Source organism: Chaetura pelagica, unplaced genomic scaffold (assembly GCF_000747805.2).
Source record: "Chaetura pelagica isolate M959 unplaced genomic scaffold, ChaPel_1.0 scaffold84, whole genome shotgun sequence".
NCBI lineage: Eukaryota > Metazoa > Chordata > Aves > Apodiformes > Apodidae > Chaetura > Chaetura pelagica.
In genome coordinates this window covers 286,791-303,128 of record NW_009953224.1, presented here as the reverse complement: position 1 = coordinate 303,128, position 16,338 = coordinate 286,791, and the positions used below count along the sequence as shown (strand labels likewise).

Genomic DNA, 16,338 nt, shown 5'->3' with positions numbered 1-16,338 from the left:
ATGCGTGCAAAGAAAGACAATGAATGTTCTGGGAGGAAAGTACATGTAGTTCAGATTTTAGTTTGCTTGTGATTATTTTTAGAAATAACAAAAATTGTTTAGCTGCATTATTTCTTTTTCTTTCTTTTTTTTTTTTTTTTTTTTCTTTTTGAGATTGTCCGTGTAGAATTAACTCAGGCCTCCAATGGTGGTGCTATTGGGGTAGATGGCGTGGCAAATATTATAATACCTGCCAATGATAATCCTTATGGCACAGTTTTCTTTCATCAATCCTTATATCGAATTCAGGAGCCACTAGAAAGAAATTTACTTGCAAATATAACAGTCAGGCGAAGGTTTGTATAATGTTTGTTTTATTTATATAATTTATTTATTTTTTTTCTTGGTGATGATTTCAAATGTCATGTTCCTCTTTTATAAGTCCTTGCATTAATTTCTTGATCTGCCACTTCAACACATTTTTGTTTCATGTACAGTTTTGTGGTTTTTTTAAGTAATTTTCTCCTTCTTAGAAACATACATAAAGTACTTAAATATAATATACATTGTGATTTATAATATAAACCCAATGTGCACAGCGTACTTGAAGTTTAATTTTCCTTTTTAATCATCAAACCACGACAGTCTGCTTTTGTGATTTGAACTGGAGGACCAAATGAGACAGCCCTTGTGGGGTGGAAAGAAACAAGAAAAGGAAAACAGGTTAATTCATATGATATGATTTTCTGTGGACACGTAGGAGGGAAGATTGGGCAGCGCGAGCATTTTATTAATTGCCAGCCCTAAGAAAACTAAGTTAATTCCTAGAAAAAAATGTTTGCAAATGCACATTCTTAACAGACTGCTATCCAAGCTCTAAATGATCAAACATGTTATTGACAAAAAATTACAACTCAGTTATTCTGGTACTAGCTTCAAGGGAATCCACTTTAGCTATTTTTGAACTTTTTAACAGTTTAGAAAGGGCCAATTTTGTTTACTTTTATTCTTAACCCAGAAACATACAGAATATTAAACATACTCCATCAGCTAACATGGCTTCTGTATTTTAATGTCTTTTAGTGGGGGAAGGTTTGGTCAGCTGCAGATATTTTACAGCACTTCAGAGACCGATGTGGTAGCTCTTGCCATTGAGCAAGGTCAGGATATCCTGGCCTGTTTCGAGCCTCCTGTGCAAGGAATTCCCAGCCATCTATCCAAGACCAGAGTGAACGTGTCAGCAGCGAGTGACCCCCTGTATGCCTGTGCAACTCAGTGCCTAAAAGAACAAGTGTGTTCAGCCTTTACATTTTCCAGTGCCTCTGAGATTCCTCTCTGCCTTTGGCTGACATCAGAGATCAGCCCATTAACCAACACTTCAGGATTCTGGACCTACAAGAAAAACATCACCAGTGCATCTGCTCTCTTCAGCACACAAGCCATCGCGGGTAGCGACTATGAGTCTATTACCAGTCAGTGGGCCATAATGCAGGAAGGGGAAGAGTTTGCAAATCTCACAGTTATCATCCTCCCTGACAGTCTCCCAGAGTTGGATGAGAAGTTCACTGTCTCCCTTTTGAAAGTTGAACTGATTAACGCCTCAGCCAGCTTAAAAAACCAACCGACTATAGGGCAGCCAAATACTTCCACGGTGATCATAATGATGAATGGAGATGCGTTTGGAGTGTTTAAGATCTACAGCATAAGTCCCAATGCAACAGAGGAAGGTCGGTATCTTGAAGTGGAAGAACGTCCTCAGACCAATGTGCAGCTAATGATACACAGGACAGAAGGCAGCCTGGGGCAGGTGGCAGTGGAATGGCGTGTGGTTGGTGGAACTGCTACCCCAAATGTGGATTTTGTTGGTGTTGGTGAGATTCTGGTGTTTGCTGAAGGTGAGGCAAGATTTTACACTAGCTTCTCTTTTCTAAAACTAAAGCATAAAGAACCTGTCATGCACTCAGTACTCTGGTTGTCTTACTTTTAGGCTAGACCTCCCGGAGTGCTCAGGATGCATATTCAAAATAGTATAGTTAATCAGCACATAGCTAAAAAAACCCAATAATAATAATAATAATAACAATAATAATAATAATAATAATAATAATAATAATAAAGCAAGTATCTAAGTGGTTTTTTAAAAGAAATATTCCAATGTGCATTAAAAAGATTTCCATTTCACCAAATATATAAGGAATAATGAGGCTGAATATAGTTGTTATATCAAGGTTAATGAAAATGAGCAACAGGCCTAACTGTTTTTTTGTTAACCTTCAGTCAGTACTATACTAATTTTTCATTACATCTCTTTTTAGATTTTCAGATTGCATTGATTTCGTAACAGAACAGTATATTAAAAAAAAAAAATAAATTACAAAGAGGATGAGTAAGTCAGTGGCAGGCACTATTTAAGTACCATGCACCATGCCAGATATATCATATATTTTCAAAATCTGAGTTGGTTGAACAGTTATTTTGAAGGCAAGGTATGGGAGTGTAGTAAAGATTCTAGTGTGCTAGCTAGCTTTTAAATCATCTGAGCTCAAAGGAAGGGTTGCTAGCAGTGATCCTGAGCTGATATGTAGTTACATTAGTGATTATAAGGTTAGTAACAACTGTCTTCAAAATATTTTGATGGACAATGTAGCAAGAATTATGTGTATTCTTGTGAACTCATTTCCATCATAAAGCACAGGTTATGCACATGGACTGAGCAAAATAATTGTGTTGTAAATTGTAACTGCTTACAAAGCCTGGTAATTGATCATCTTTACATTATCATTCTTTGGTAGTTCAGAAAACAAGCAACACGATGACAGCCCATTTTAATGCATTCCTTGGCCTAGTAAATGTACTGATATTGAGTGGACATACTCTTGTATATGTTATATGTATTTATAAATCAGAGAATTTATGCACTTGGAAACCTTTTTGCAAGAATGATATTTCCCTATATCTCCATGGTTAATTTCTATTTGATATATTTTAATAATTTCATAATTACTTTTGCATGATCTAACTTTTTAATAGTAATTAAATAAAACTTCCTAATGACATTCAGTAACTTCCAGACGGGTATATATGTAAATATGCTTTCTGTCCTTTTTAAGTATTTCCTACAAAAGGAGGTGGTTAAGTCTTTTTAAAAGGTGATTTTGATTTGCACACAAAAGTATGTATATATTATTCTCCTTCTAGGGGAAACAAAAAAGATGGTCACACTGAGCATTTTAGATGATCCAGAGCCAGAGGATAATGAAAGCATCATAATCAGCCTGGTTCATGCTGAAGGTGGGAGTAGAATTCTGCCCAGTTTTGACACCGTCACAGTGATTATTCTGGCAAGTGACAATGTGGCAGGAGTTATTAGCTTCCAGACAGCCTCAAGATCTGTTATTGGTCGTGAAGGTGGGTTCTTTGTATTGACCACTCTGAGTTTAACATTAGCTTCCATCTCTGTGCATTCTGTTGATAACTAGTGATTGTATCACTCCTTAGAGAATACCAGTAAGCAGAGAATAACCACATACTTGGCATGGTTTTCTTTGCACATTTAACTCTTCCAAGCATAGCACTTACAGGAAATCCATGGGAAGGATGGGTACACCATTTCCAAAACCATATTAAATATCAACATCTGCGGTTTCCTTTTTTTCTGAAGATCATGCCTTGCTTCTGTTGATACTGCATTTCACACACCCTTGTATCATTTCTTATCCCATTGATTTATACCATAGTCCAGAACTATGTACAACTCCCATCATACACAACTACTAACAGTCATAAACAAACCTTATCTACCAGTGACTTAAAACTGACTTTAAATCTTCTAGAAAATATTCCCACAGAAAGACTAGAATAATATCGTCCCTCTTTCTGACTCCATGACCTGCTGTTTTATTCTGTTTATTCTGGTTGTATGGCAGCTAATTTAGGAATGTAGCAAACTTGCTGTCATCACTCAGTCATGGCATTTCAGAAAGAACAATAGATATGGACCCAAGGTTTCTACTGGTACTTTAAAGGAGCATTTTTCATGTTTGATCTCAGGGTTGATGCAGTTTTGCATAGGAAAATGACAGGAGCAATGGTGGTTGCTTTCGGCAGCCTTTGCTGGTGTCTCAGTGTATAGCAGAATCCTGTTTCTCTGATATGGAAACTGATGGACAGGGAAAATTAACAAACCAGAAATTTGCTATGCAGGAATGTGTGCATTGCATTTTCTTCTCCACCAGATGTGTTCTGTTTTGGTTTTTGTTGTTTGTTTTTGCTTTGTGGGTTTTTTCCCCCCAAGAAATTAAACAATATCATAACCTTTCAGGTTTTATCTAGATATGCTTTATGTTAATTCTGAGCTGGTGTGCCCCAGTTTTTGTCCTTATTCCTTGCATTAACAGTTCTGATCCACCTGCCAAGTCAGCTGCAGTCTGGGAGGCTAAGAGCTTTTAATGAGCACAAGGAATTAATACAAACTGTTTCACTCCTGCAGGTTACAATGACCCTGAATACTTTTCACTGGTTAAATATTATTCATAACATTGTGACAAATGCTGGCTGTTTGGAGCTGAAATACTGTGCTGGTTTTGGAAGTTACTTGATTCCAGTTCCTCCAGCTTGTGAAAAATGGAACTTTTTCTAACAGCAAGAAATAAACAACCAGACAAATTCCCTTTTACAAAACAAAACAAAACCAAAACAATCCAAAACACAACACAACAAAACACAAAGGATGAGTGAAGGTCTTTAAATTATTTAATTGTTGGTATTTTGTTCAGAGAACAAAATTTATCAGACATAAATCCAAATATTATTCTATTTTATATTTGTTATTTTATTGAACAATTTCTCTAAAAAAAAAATCTGTACTCTTTTCAAGCTGTGAATATTATTTCTCACCTTGCTGAGGGCAAAGTTAGCACTTCGGTACAGGCAGAAGCATGCAACAGTTGTGTGGCTATGGCTGTGGTAAAGGAAAATGCATTGCAGTAGCTTGAAATAAGGAAGAAGAGGAGGATAGCTAAGGCCCTGTTCTTCTCCTTGATAAATGAGGAAATTTAAAATATATGGTTAGCATAGTTAAATATTAAAAATCTTCAAACAAAATAGTAAAATTGGAGTATTATTTCTTTCTGGATAGACATACCAAAGATTTTGGTAAAGCTGAACAAGAAAAATAGGTCAGTAATTAACTAATGAGGGTCAGTAATTGTGATGAATTGTACTACAAGTTTCTTCTTGATGTTTGGATTACAGTGTAATAGGCTTGTGCCTCACAAAGCATTTTGTCCCAGTCTTCAGTGAAAATACAATATTGCACAATGCTTTCTTAAAATAAGCTTTGTCTAAATTGTTCGTTCTGCAATGGTACTAAAGTAACCACTTTTCTGTTAAATATTTATTTGTTTGCAGTGAGATGCAAAATTTTCAAATAGTAGGGTTGCCATTTGGGTTAAATATTATACATGTGAAAAACATTGTAATAGCTTCTTATAGATGCACTTTGCCGATGGATACTGATTATCCCAAAAATTGTAATAATTTTTAAATATAAATTATTGAATATTTTTTGTTTTCTTTGTAAATACTTTGACAAATAGAAATTATTAAATATTTGCATTTCCTGGATGTTTTAATTTCTAACTCTGATGATGCTTTTAAGTTCAAACTCACATAAATGAAACTTACAGGTAATTATGATCTTTCTGTGTGTGCACTATGTAATGTCACAAGTCACTGCAAACACTAGGAGAACTGTGTATTCCTTGCCAGTTAGCTATTATTTGTGTTATAGCTGGCTGATACACCATTTACTGTTTTGTGTAGTTCACAGACAGGTATTGCTCTTCTCTTTCTGCATGTTCTGATGGGCATTTACATTCTAAGTATCCATCTGTACCAGGTTTCTTCATATTTTGATACTTCTTTCCAAAACTGACCTCAAACTAGAAAAACCTGGGAAGGAAGATATTAGGTTTGGGTTTTATGTTTCAGGATTAAAAAGAAACATGTTGTATCACTACTGTAAAGCTCACTAGTAAAATATTTGTCTTTCAGAAAAACTGTGTTGAGTGTGTTGCATGTTTTTTCTTCTCATTTTTATAACTTATATGTAGGAGAGGGAACTCCACAATATTGTGTCTTATCCTTCATTCCTAGGGGAACAACTGCAATTCCATATTGTGAGAACTGCCCCAGGATTAGGAAATGTTACTGTTGAATGGAAGATAGTTGGGCATAATGTAAAACAAAATTTTGAACAGTATTCTGGAATACTCTTTTTTCCTCAGGTAAGTCCACAAGCAAAGCTAATGGCTACAGGAGAATATTGTAATTAGAAATGAGCTGACAAAACTGAGCTGAGTTGGCTTTTATAGCAGTCTTTGTCTGTTGATCTTTTTATTTTCTTGCTCCTTTACTCCTGGAGTTCCAAACTAGAGGGGTTTTATAGTTTTTGTTGTTTTAACTTTAGATTTCTTAAAGGTTTTGTTCAAAATGCATATGGTGCAGTGGTATCACTGATACTTGACATAATAATGACAAATTAATTTATCAATAAAATAAATAGGAGACATTGAATACAACACTGTATGTTCACTTGCTGGACGACCATATTCCTGAAGAAAAAGAAGAATACCAGATCATCCTATACAACATCAAAACAGAAGGTAATACAGAACTATAGCCTGCCATATCTTAAAACTTCCATTTAGTGTTGTAATATTTTCATATGAATTAATCCTTTTTGGAAGTGTAGGACTAAGCACACTGCAACTGGTGCAAACTAGACAAAATTAACTCACAATCTATTGAAACATGACTTGTCCTTGTGGTTATATGTGCACATCTATGTATATGAATCCCACATTGTCTTTGCTTTTTCCTGAATTGGTTTTGAACCTGATTTAACTCTGCCTGTTAGACTTGGTTGTTATTTGCGTTCCTTTAACAATACAAACTTGAGCTCACTAACATGCTGTGGATACAGTTGCTATGAAATAACTGGGTATTTTTATGTTTTGAAGCAATCTTGTCATGCCACAAGCTGACATTTCAGTCAGTCTGTCAATTCAAAGAGGCCAGAATATTTAATTATTGCCATTCAAATTATAATGACAAAAGAAGCATGAAATTGCATCCTTTCTGAAATACCCTTTGTCAAACTGAACTCAATGTCTAAATACCAAACTTACTTGGATTGTGTTGCTGCTAAGTGCCTTACCAACTTGCCAGAATCATTTGTTGACTATTGTAATCCATCAGGACAAGCATAAATTGAACATGGGAACAATTATCCATCAAGGCAACATTTGGAAAAGTGAATGATTTCTTAATGGAATGATTATGAAGTTTAATATAATTTTAATTTTTGGATTTAATTCCTGGGAAAGTTTTCACTTTCCTTTTAAAATCAGGGAAGTTTAGGGAAGTTGATAGTTGGCACTGGTCCCTTACCTTTTCTCATTTCTTAATAAGTTTCTTGTGACTCCATATTTATTGTTCATAAAATTTCTGTTGTGTTTGTTATAGCACATAAATACATATATACATTCCACACCATCCATAAAGTTCAATGAACACATCATACATTTGGTTTTATTTATTTTACACTGTTACTGACTGTCATTTGGATACAACAATAGCAGTAATGTAGAACAAAAGCAAGACGCACAACACGTAATTCTCTGTATTCCATTAACTCTTTTGCAGGAGTTTCTCCTTCAGGGGCTGCTGTTTTGGATAGTCAAGGGTATGAAGCTGTTCTGACAGTAGAAGCTAGTGATGAACCACATGGAGTCTTGAATTTTGCTTCCCCTTCCAGAGTTGTTTTAACTCCAGAGGAAAACAAAACAGTTCAGCTTTTTGTCAGCAGAGAATTTGGATCTCTTGGTTTGTATAATAACCCCAAGAAAAAAATTAAGTTCAGCTTTGGTAATCATTGGGTAAATGAAAGCCATAACAGAGAGGCCAGAAATTTTGAAAAATCTTGGATGCAGTTGGTATTTTGAGAACTTCTACACTTCTCACTGCAGGCTTAGAAGCTGGGTTTTTTTAAAACTGGAACCATAGCACTAATTTCCACAACAATGGATCCAGGAGCTGAATGTAACTAGTTGGCTATTAGGGTTACTAACTTCATGCACGTATCTCACACTGTTAGCCTTTGCAGAAGAAATAAAAAACATACTAGAAAAGAGGCTTGTTTGGAATGATCATTTCCACAGACTTCCACTGTCTTCCTCTTTCCTCTTTCATCCTCTTCCAGAACTTGGCAGGTTAGGAATGTCCCATGGGAAAAATTGCATTCAGACCACTGATACCAGTTTATGTCTCTTCTTAGAATTTCTTACTCCTTTTAAAAACAATTTTCATTTTAACATCCATAAAATTAAGTCATACTTAATTCCCAAATTCAGTAATTTCCTGTAAGCAAAAATATGTTCTGTTTGTTTTCTGATAATTTCAATTTATATTATGAGATAGTAATCATTCCCTCTCTACCTTTGTAGACTATATTAAAACCACAGTGATAATTGCTCTTAGTTTCCTCTGCTAGATCTGTTTTGAAGTGACTGTCCATCATTATTTATTAAAACTAAGATTATTTTATACCTTATATTTTATTTCATACAGACTAGCTTTGAATTTCGTCTGTCATTTTATCTCCAGGATCAATCCCTTTAAATTTTAAACTGGTGGGTTAGTGAGACATAGCTTTATGATAAAAAGAATTGTCTCACTTTTTCCCTTGGTGACATTTATCAGTGTGACCCCTAGTTTTTATTTTTCAGTCAAGTCACTGTTGATCTGCCTTGGAAGGAGAGTAGATTTATTAAGCTGTATTTACTAGCACTCTCAACCCTTTCTTAGATGTCATTCCTGAAACATTCCACTTCCTTTGGCACCAAACCTGATGTGAATAATAGATAAAATGTTCCAGGTAGTACTTCAGCAGTGTAATATTTTTGGTCCACAGCACCTCAGATATCTGAATACATTTGTTCCTAATGCTTTTTGAGTCCTGTGATGTGTAGACAAATCACCACAGGCTGGACTGAAAGGACATTGAAATGATAAGAAAAGTCCATTGACTCTAGATTAATCTTTCAATCCTTCTGTTTCTAGTTAAAAACTTTTCATTTTTGTGTGAGCAATTGACCTTTTTTTCCTTGTCTATATCAGCTAGTATTATGCAAAAACTTGGAAAAAAAAAAATAATTTTTTTTTTTTTTTTTGGTCACAAATTTAACAGGTGCTATCAATATTACATATGCCACAGTTCCAGGGCTCACTGTAAGTAATCAGACAGAAGAGACCTTGGCTGAACCAGGAGCTGATTTTGTTGCTGTCTCTGGTTCACTGATTTTGGAAGAAGGAGAAACATCAGCTGCCATAAATGTTACTATTCTGGAGGTAAGCTCTAAACCCTTTTGTTGTATACTGACCTGTATGACATCAGAGGAGGAATATTTTGGAATCTAAAACTTGCAACCTATGTATTACTTGAAGCTGTCATTTGAAAATATGTTTTTTTAACTCAATGTTAAAATCACAGAAGGAAAAAAAATAACAGAAAGCACCTCTATCTATGCATGAATGAAATTTAGCTGTCTCATTAAGATTTTACTATCTGATATTCAGAACAGTGGTAATTAATTTCTTGCTACATGCTCTTACTTTCTCAGTGGTTGAGATTTATGCCTTTAAAATTGGGCAGAAATTTACTCACAAGAATAGTTTAGTGTCGCCAGAGAGCCTTATGCATTAAATGTAGTGTCTTACTTCATAATTCATTAAAGATAATCAGTTTTATACCAAATCAAAGTCTTGCAGGAAAATTAAAAATAAATAAATTCTAGTGTTACTATAATATTGGAGACTCCTAGTCTGTTACTTTTTTTTGACTTCTGTGACAGTTTCTTAAAGGAAAATTTAAATAGGATGTACTGAATATATATTTTGCAGGATGATGTACCAGAGGTGCAAGAATTCTTCTTGGTTAATTTAACTTCAGTGGAACTCATCATGAACCATTCAGCTGCATCCCCACCTAGGCTGGGTAAAACAACTTATACAGAATTATCTCTGGTTTTCCTTCTATATGAATCATGTGCAGATTATATTACTCCAGCATATTATCATTATTCCACTTGCTAATTATGCTAATGTGAGACAGGGCATTCTGAAAGAAACACTGTAGAATATGAAACATACTCCTTATTACACTTGCTTCTTACTTTTGTTAAGCTTTTTTAAAAATTACAAGGGAATTGTCATAGAAGAGTTAGTAATTAGCAGCCGCAGAGTACAATTATCTGAAAAGTTTTATTGGCAAGTCTTAATCTGATTTCTATTTGCAGAGTACATAATAGAAACAAAAATGTAAAGAAATTACTTTATCTAGTTGCTTTGTTCACTGTTTTAAAAATATTTTTATTACTCTTTTTCATATTTAGTTTTCAGAGTCACGTCCTATGGTTTTCCTGCTCTTCCAGTAAACTTCATTTATCACTTACTTAGCTCCTTATTCTGCTTTTGAATTCAGTAGCATAGCTGCCATTACCTTTATGGGCAGTTGGATTATTCTGTGGTACTGAGGACTAGATGTATTGAGTATTTCTAACATCTTCCTTGATTCTTTTCCCTTTTCTTTGCATGCCTATAGAAGTGACTGAATTAATTCGTTACAGATTGAAAGGTAACTTGCAAGACTCATTGCTGATTTGTAGAGACTGGGCTGTAATTAGTTGAGTCTAAAACATTAGAAGAGGAACATACATGTGCAAAGGATTCTTCTGAACCAGGCTGTGCAGAGTGCTGTGCAGTCCCAACATCTGTTGTCAGGGGTTGGCAGTCTCCTTGAATCCTGACCATTCAACCCTGCTGTGATACCTGCATTGGGTTTGATGTGCTTAGGGTGAGCAGATCATAGTTTTAAACCATGAGACATGAACTTTATTCTCATTATGTCACTACATATTCTGTCATCAGAGTACTTTCTGATCTTGTTTTTCCTCTTGGTATATTTTGTTTTTTTATGAGTGACAGGTTAACTCTTTTGTAGTGCATCTGTTTAAGGATTTTTCACTATCCCATGCCCTGTACAAGGTATTTGAAGTATTTCTAGGAGGTGTCCAATATCAAAAGAGATGGATGTTCTGCAGGTGATAGAGGTTTGTGCAGTCAATCCTACACATCTGGTACATACTGCATGTGCTGTTGCTGTCATGGCCATGTGCATGCAGTATGTGGAGTAAATCTGGCATGTCTGTGATATAGTATTAAACACAATGAGCTTAAGTGACCTCTATTTCTGATCTGAGGCTTCACTGATAAGGAGCAGTAACTGCATAAAGACACTTCTGTTATTTTCTGCATGACGGAGCCTGACTCAAATGCAACAGTGCAAGGAATGAAAAGAAAGAAGAGAAAATTATCAACAGCTGAGAGTGATAAAAGAAAAAGAAATACATTTAATGGCTAGAAGAAAGAACTAGGCTGGGGAAGAGAGCAGGGGGGCATCAAGGGAAGGGTTGGGTATAAGACATTAAATAAGAGGTCTGATGTTGAAAGCAGATTACAGATCCTGGGTGAACTGGTCTGACTACAACATGATGGGAGAAAATGCAGGTTAGGAGTGAAGCTGAAAGGTCTGTAACTGCTGGATTTTGTGTAAAGGTTTTGCAGAGACTGCTGATATTCTCTATCTCATAGTGACAGGTTTAGATCTATGGCAATTACCTTTTACTTTTATTCAGTTTTATCTGAATTGATAGAAGTCTTTCCTATGGATTTAAATAAAGCACATTTACTACAGATTCAGTGGATTCAGTTTGATTGTAGAAATTGTCATGCTTTTTTAGATTTATTTCTAAGTCTTATTAAAAGCAATTTGAAGTAAATTAAGGTAGTCATGTGGTACTGTTGTCTGAACAAATTAAGTGACTAGTTTCATAGAAGAATCAAGTTCCAACTGTCATGTTCTGGTCCCTGAAACTGGTGGGCATTTCTGTTAGTCGGTATAACATAAAAATAATCTTCCAGAGTTATTTTGAAGATATATAGGTCTTTAGCTAGCAGTAGAATTTTAAAGTGCATAAACAGCCTACAAAGAAATCAGTAATTCTGCGTTTGTAGCAGAATCTTCGGTGTATGCCAGTAAGGTTTATGATCAGGCACTGAAACTTGAATAGGGTATTCAATACTGGATCATTTATTATTCTTTATTACTAATTTTCACTCCCATTTTCAGAATGCAGAATGTTGAATGCCACCATAATAAACACTCACAATGAATATAAATTAAGATCCTATGACAGGTCTTGCTTTTTCTGTGCTGTGTTTTGCTTTCTAAATTTTTCTTCTTAGTCTTTTTTGTATGCACTATTAAATGTAACAGTGGTAATTGAAGCCACACTTTTGCAGTTCTAATAGTAAAGAAGTAAGGACAGATTTTATTTGAGGCTTTGCAATTATCTTGCCCTCTACCATTTTTCTCCTCAGCATTTTGGAAAGAGAAAATTATGTATTTCTTCTACAAAATTATTATAAATTTAGTAAATGTTTCAGTTGTTCTTCAAAGTCATGAAAATTGACTTCACTGTTCTTTCATTTTTATCCTTCTTTTTTTTCTATTTTAGATGTGGAAGGTTTAGCTTCTCAAATTATTATTGATGCTAATGATGGAATAAGTGGAGTAATTGAATGGGAAAGTACCAAGTAAGTCCTGCCTCCTTGAAAAAACTCACTGTGTCAGTTAGTGATTGGAGTTGTCCAATTATTTTCATGTCAGTTAACAGTAAAACTCCTCTTAAAAATAGGACCAGATCTTTGGGAAGGCAAAGCATCACTCCAGTCAGTACAGATGCAAAATGTAGGGTAATTCACACACTGGAAACCAACATTTACAGTATGACTACTCAAAATATTTTGCTACTGGGTATCTGCTTTCACTGCTGCCCTTTTATGTTGTCACTCCTCCAGCCTTCATCAAGTGTTCCAGCCACTGCATCCATGTAAGCTTGCACATTGGCATCTCCCAGACCTTTTTTTCTGACTGATTTCCAGCAGCTAGGAAGAAGGCATCCATGAACACAGAAAGGCTTAATCTGCCAGTAGGAAGCAGGAAAATAACCACCACAACATCCTATAGCTTAATTCCATTTAGATCAGAAACAAAGGTTAAAAGGTTGTTTTACACAATTGTAATGATATTGACACTGTAAAGATGCCTATTCCTTACAAAGCAGATTTGAACTGGAAATGTAACAGCTAACTACCACCTTGTTTAAAAGAACATGCTCAGTGAGCACTGAGAATTTTTCTTGCTTTTTATGTTAGGTTTGAAGTCAATGAATCTCATGGGAATCTGACAATAGTGGCATACAGAAACAGAGGATCATACGGTGACGTGTCTGTGTTTTTTTATGCCCAAAATTTGGAGGCACAGCTGGGTTTGGATTTTAATGTGACCTCAAGGGTAAGAAGTAAATTCTAAATCTAGTACTTTTCATTCCTTCAGCTTCCTCAAAAGGACAACTTATTGTTTATTCTGTAGAATGATAAGCAGAGCAGATAGATTTTTCGACTTGTTACAATTGCTCTGGTCATCTGAATAGAATGAGATAAAATTAATCATCTTATTTTACTGAAGTATATTTCAATATAAGATATATTGTAAATTTTCAAACATTCATCTCAAATACAATTTCAATTACATCTCAAATCTCAAATACAAAGACAAGAGAATGTAGGATTTCACATAAAAAATGTTTCACATTTTTTACAACAGAAGTTTCAAAGTAAATTGCTCTGGCTTGTCCTCTTTCTGAAATGTACTGGACCTTTTTACTTCTGTTTCAATCAACTTATAAACGACATAGAGATTACAGCTCTTCTTGCCTCCTCTTCCTTCCTAATTAAGACAAGTCTGTTTACCTTAGCTGAAAAATCCTGTGCATTTTAACAGCTTTCTGTGCTTCATGCTTCATGCTTCATTCCATGCTTTCTGTGTTTCAATGATAGACTCTCTTTTTTGCTGATGGAGAAAAGAGTAAATCTGTTGTTGTTACGATTTTTGATGATGATATCCCTGAAGGTGATGAGAAGTTCCAGTTAATTTTAACAAACCCCTCTCTGGGGCTGGAATTAGGGGAGAACACAACAGGTAAATCTTGGCTTTGGTTTTCTTATTCTTTGGAATTGTGTGGTAGTCACTGTAGTTTCATTCTTCTGAATAATCATATTTTAGAAAACATCACTGCCCTGCTAATCTAGGTGTTTGTATTCCTTTGGAAAGTTCATCAATATCCCTTTGAAGTCTATGCAACTAGCAAGGTATTATGTAAAAAAAGGAATGAAAGAGTGCAAAAGCAAGCTTTTTATTGAGCATACCTAGATTATTCCTGACTAGAAATCTTTCTAGATAAAGTGAGACAATTAAATATTCTCTTAATGGACATAAAGGCATTAAGTTTACACTAAAGGAAGAATGGATTTACATGTACTTTATTTTTATATATGTGGAATCATATTTTACTGTGTTTATTAAAGAATATTTCCATTATTTATTTCTCAAAAGCCACAATTACTATACTTGCCAATGATGATGGCCATGGAGTTTTGTCATTCAATAACAGCGATCACTTCTTCCTAAGGGAGCAAACAGCTCTCCATTTGATGGAAAGTGTTGCAGTATTAAATATTATTAGAGAACCTCCTCAGGGGATTTTTGGCACCGTGACTGTTCAGTATCTTGTAAGTGAAATTAACTCTTCAGAGCCATCAGTGGATTTGACCCCTTCTCAAGGATATATTGTGCTGGAAGAGGGAGTCAGATTGAAGGTAATACAAATGTTATTAACAAAGAAGTGAGCAAAGATTTATTTTTTTTTTAATTGTTGGAAAAAATTCAGAAATGTCTGGTTTGTTTTCTTATATTTCTTTCTTTCTTATGTTTTCCTTCATTCTCATAGCAGATTGAGTTATGGGTGTGGGAGTCCATAAAAGTTAAAAGTGCTCTTCTGTAGATATTTGTCTCTTCGCAACAGTTGAGATAAATTAAAAGCAGTATCATGGGTATATAATGTTCATGTATGCATAAGAAAGTTTCAGCATGTAGCTGAAAAAAAAAAAAACAGTGGTAATAAGGCGATAATTTACAAGTGTAAATAGTTAAGGTTGAAGTAAAATTTCTATTCTGTAATGTGATATTTCAGCTGGTCTGAACTGAACTGGGAATGTTGCATCAAATGCAAAAAGTTTAATAATAGAATCATAGAATCATCGAATGCCAGGTTGAAAGGGACATCAAGGATCATGTGGTCCAGCCTTTCTAGGTACTACTATAGATTATATCAAGTGGCTCAGCATCCTCTCAAGTTGAGACTTACAGCTGTCCAATGTGGGGGAATCCACCACTTCCCTTGGGAGACTATTCTAATGTTTGACTGTCCTCATTGGGAAAAATGTACAGTTCTCAGGGTTTTAGGAATAGAGAATGACTGAGTATTCTGGGATTATTAAGCTCACAGTCTCTGTACTGTCCCCACAAGAAAGTCTCCTAGAAAGTGAGCTACCTTAGATTTGTGAAATCCTGACATTTCTGAATTGTAATGGTAGTTTGATTACTTTATTGTATTTTATTTTGTCAGTGAAGCTAGGGTCAGTAACAAGTTACTATGTTGTGGCTGCTGAGATCGAATCTGAGACAAACCTTTCTGGAAGCACTGTTTTTAATTTCCCAGACCTCAAATGCAATTGGAACCCCAGTGCTGGTCAGTCTAGCAGATCTGTGGGAATTCAAACACTTTTCAAAACTGTATCTAAATATGGTTTATTATGGAAGTAAACAGGGATCTAAAAGGCTGTAAACTCAAGTTTCGTTCTAGATCCATCATTGTGGGTTTTTTTTCTCTAGCAAAGCTATGTATACCTTTGTAACTTTTGCCTGTTTGGGTATTGGCAAGGATGACAGTGAGCCCCAGCTGATGGTGAAAACACCTACCTCTTTTTAGATAATTCTCTGCTACCTTGAGAGGAACCTATTCTCATCCATAGTGGTGCAGCAGAGGGAAAGATGCATCAAGAAGAGAGGGCATATTTCATATCTCTTTCTATTCTTGCCTTTTTTTCCTTCTTTCTTCCCAGCACCAGTTGTGGGATTATCCTGTTGCCCTGAGCTAGTTTAGTTGCCAACTAAAGTAAATTAAAACCAACTTGACTGAGCTGTGTTACCAGGTAGCTTTACATGAACTGTGAATTACCAAGGAATGTGTGGAAAAGCAGAGAACCAAAGTTTGAAAAAAGGATAAAAAATTATAACATTCCAGAGTGTTTTAATGTGAGAGGATAAAACAGGAG

At 35.2% G+C, this 16,338-nt stretch overlaps 1 protein-coding gene across 1 annotated transcript in view; it reads left to right on the top strand.

The window, feature by feature from the left end:
• Positions 1-16,338, top strand: part of GPR98 (G protein-coupled receptor 98) — a 272,920-nt gene that overhangs the window by 52,099 nt on the left and 204,483 nt on the right. Inside the window, 12 exon segments of the mRNA XM_009997834.1 lie at positions 154-335; positions 1,063-1,874; positions 3,178-3,387; positions 6,136-6,266; positions 6,545-6,644; positions 7,687-7,866; positions 9,230-9,390; positions 9,943-10,036; positions 12,618-12,696; positions 13,318-13,456; positions 14,002-14,143; positions 14,558-14,820. Coding sequence (XP_009996136.1) covers positions 154-335; positions 1,063-1,874; positions 3,178-3,387; positions 6,136-6,266; positions 6,545-6,644; positions 7,687-7,866; positions 9,230-9,390; positions 9,943-10,036; positions 12,618-12,696; positions 13,318-13,456; positions 14,002-14,143; positions 14,558-14,820 — 2,493 coding nt within the window.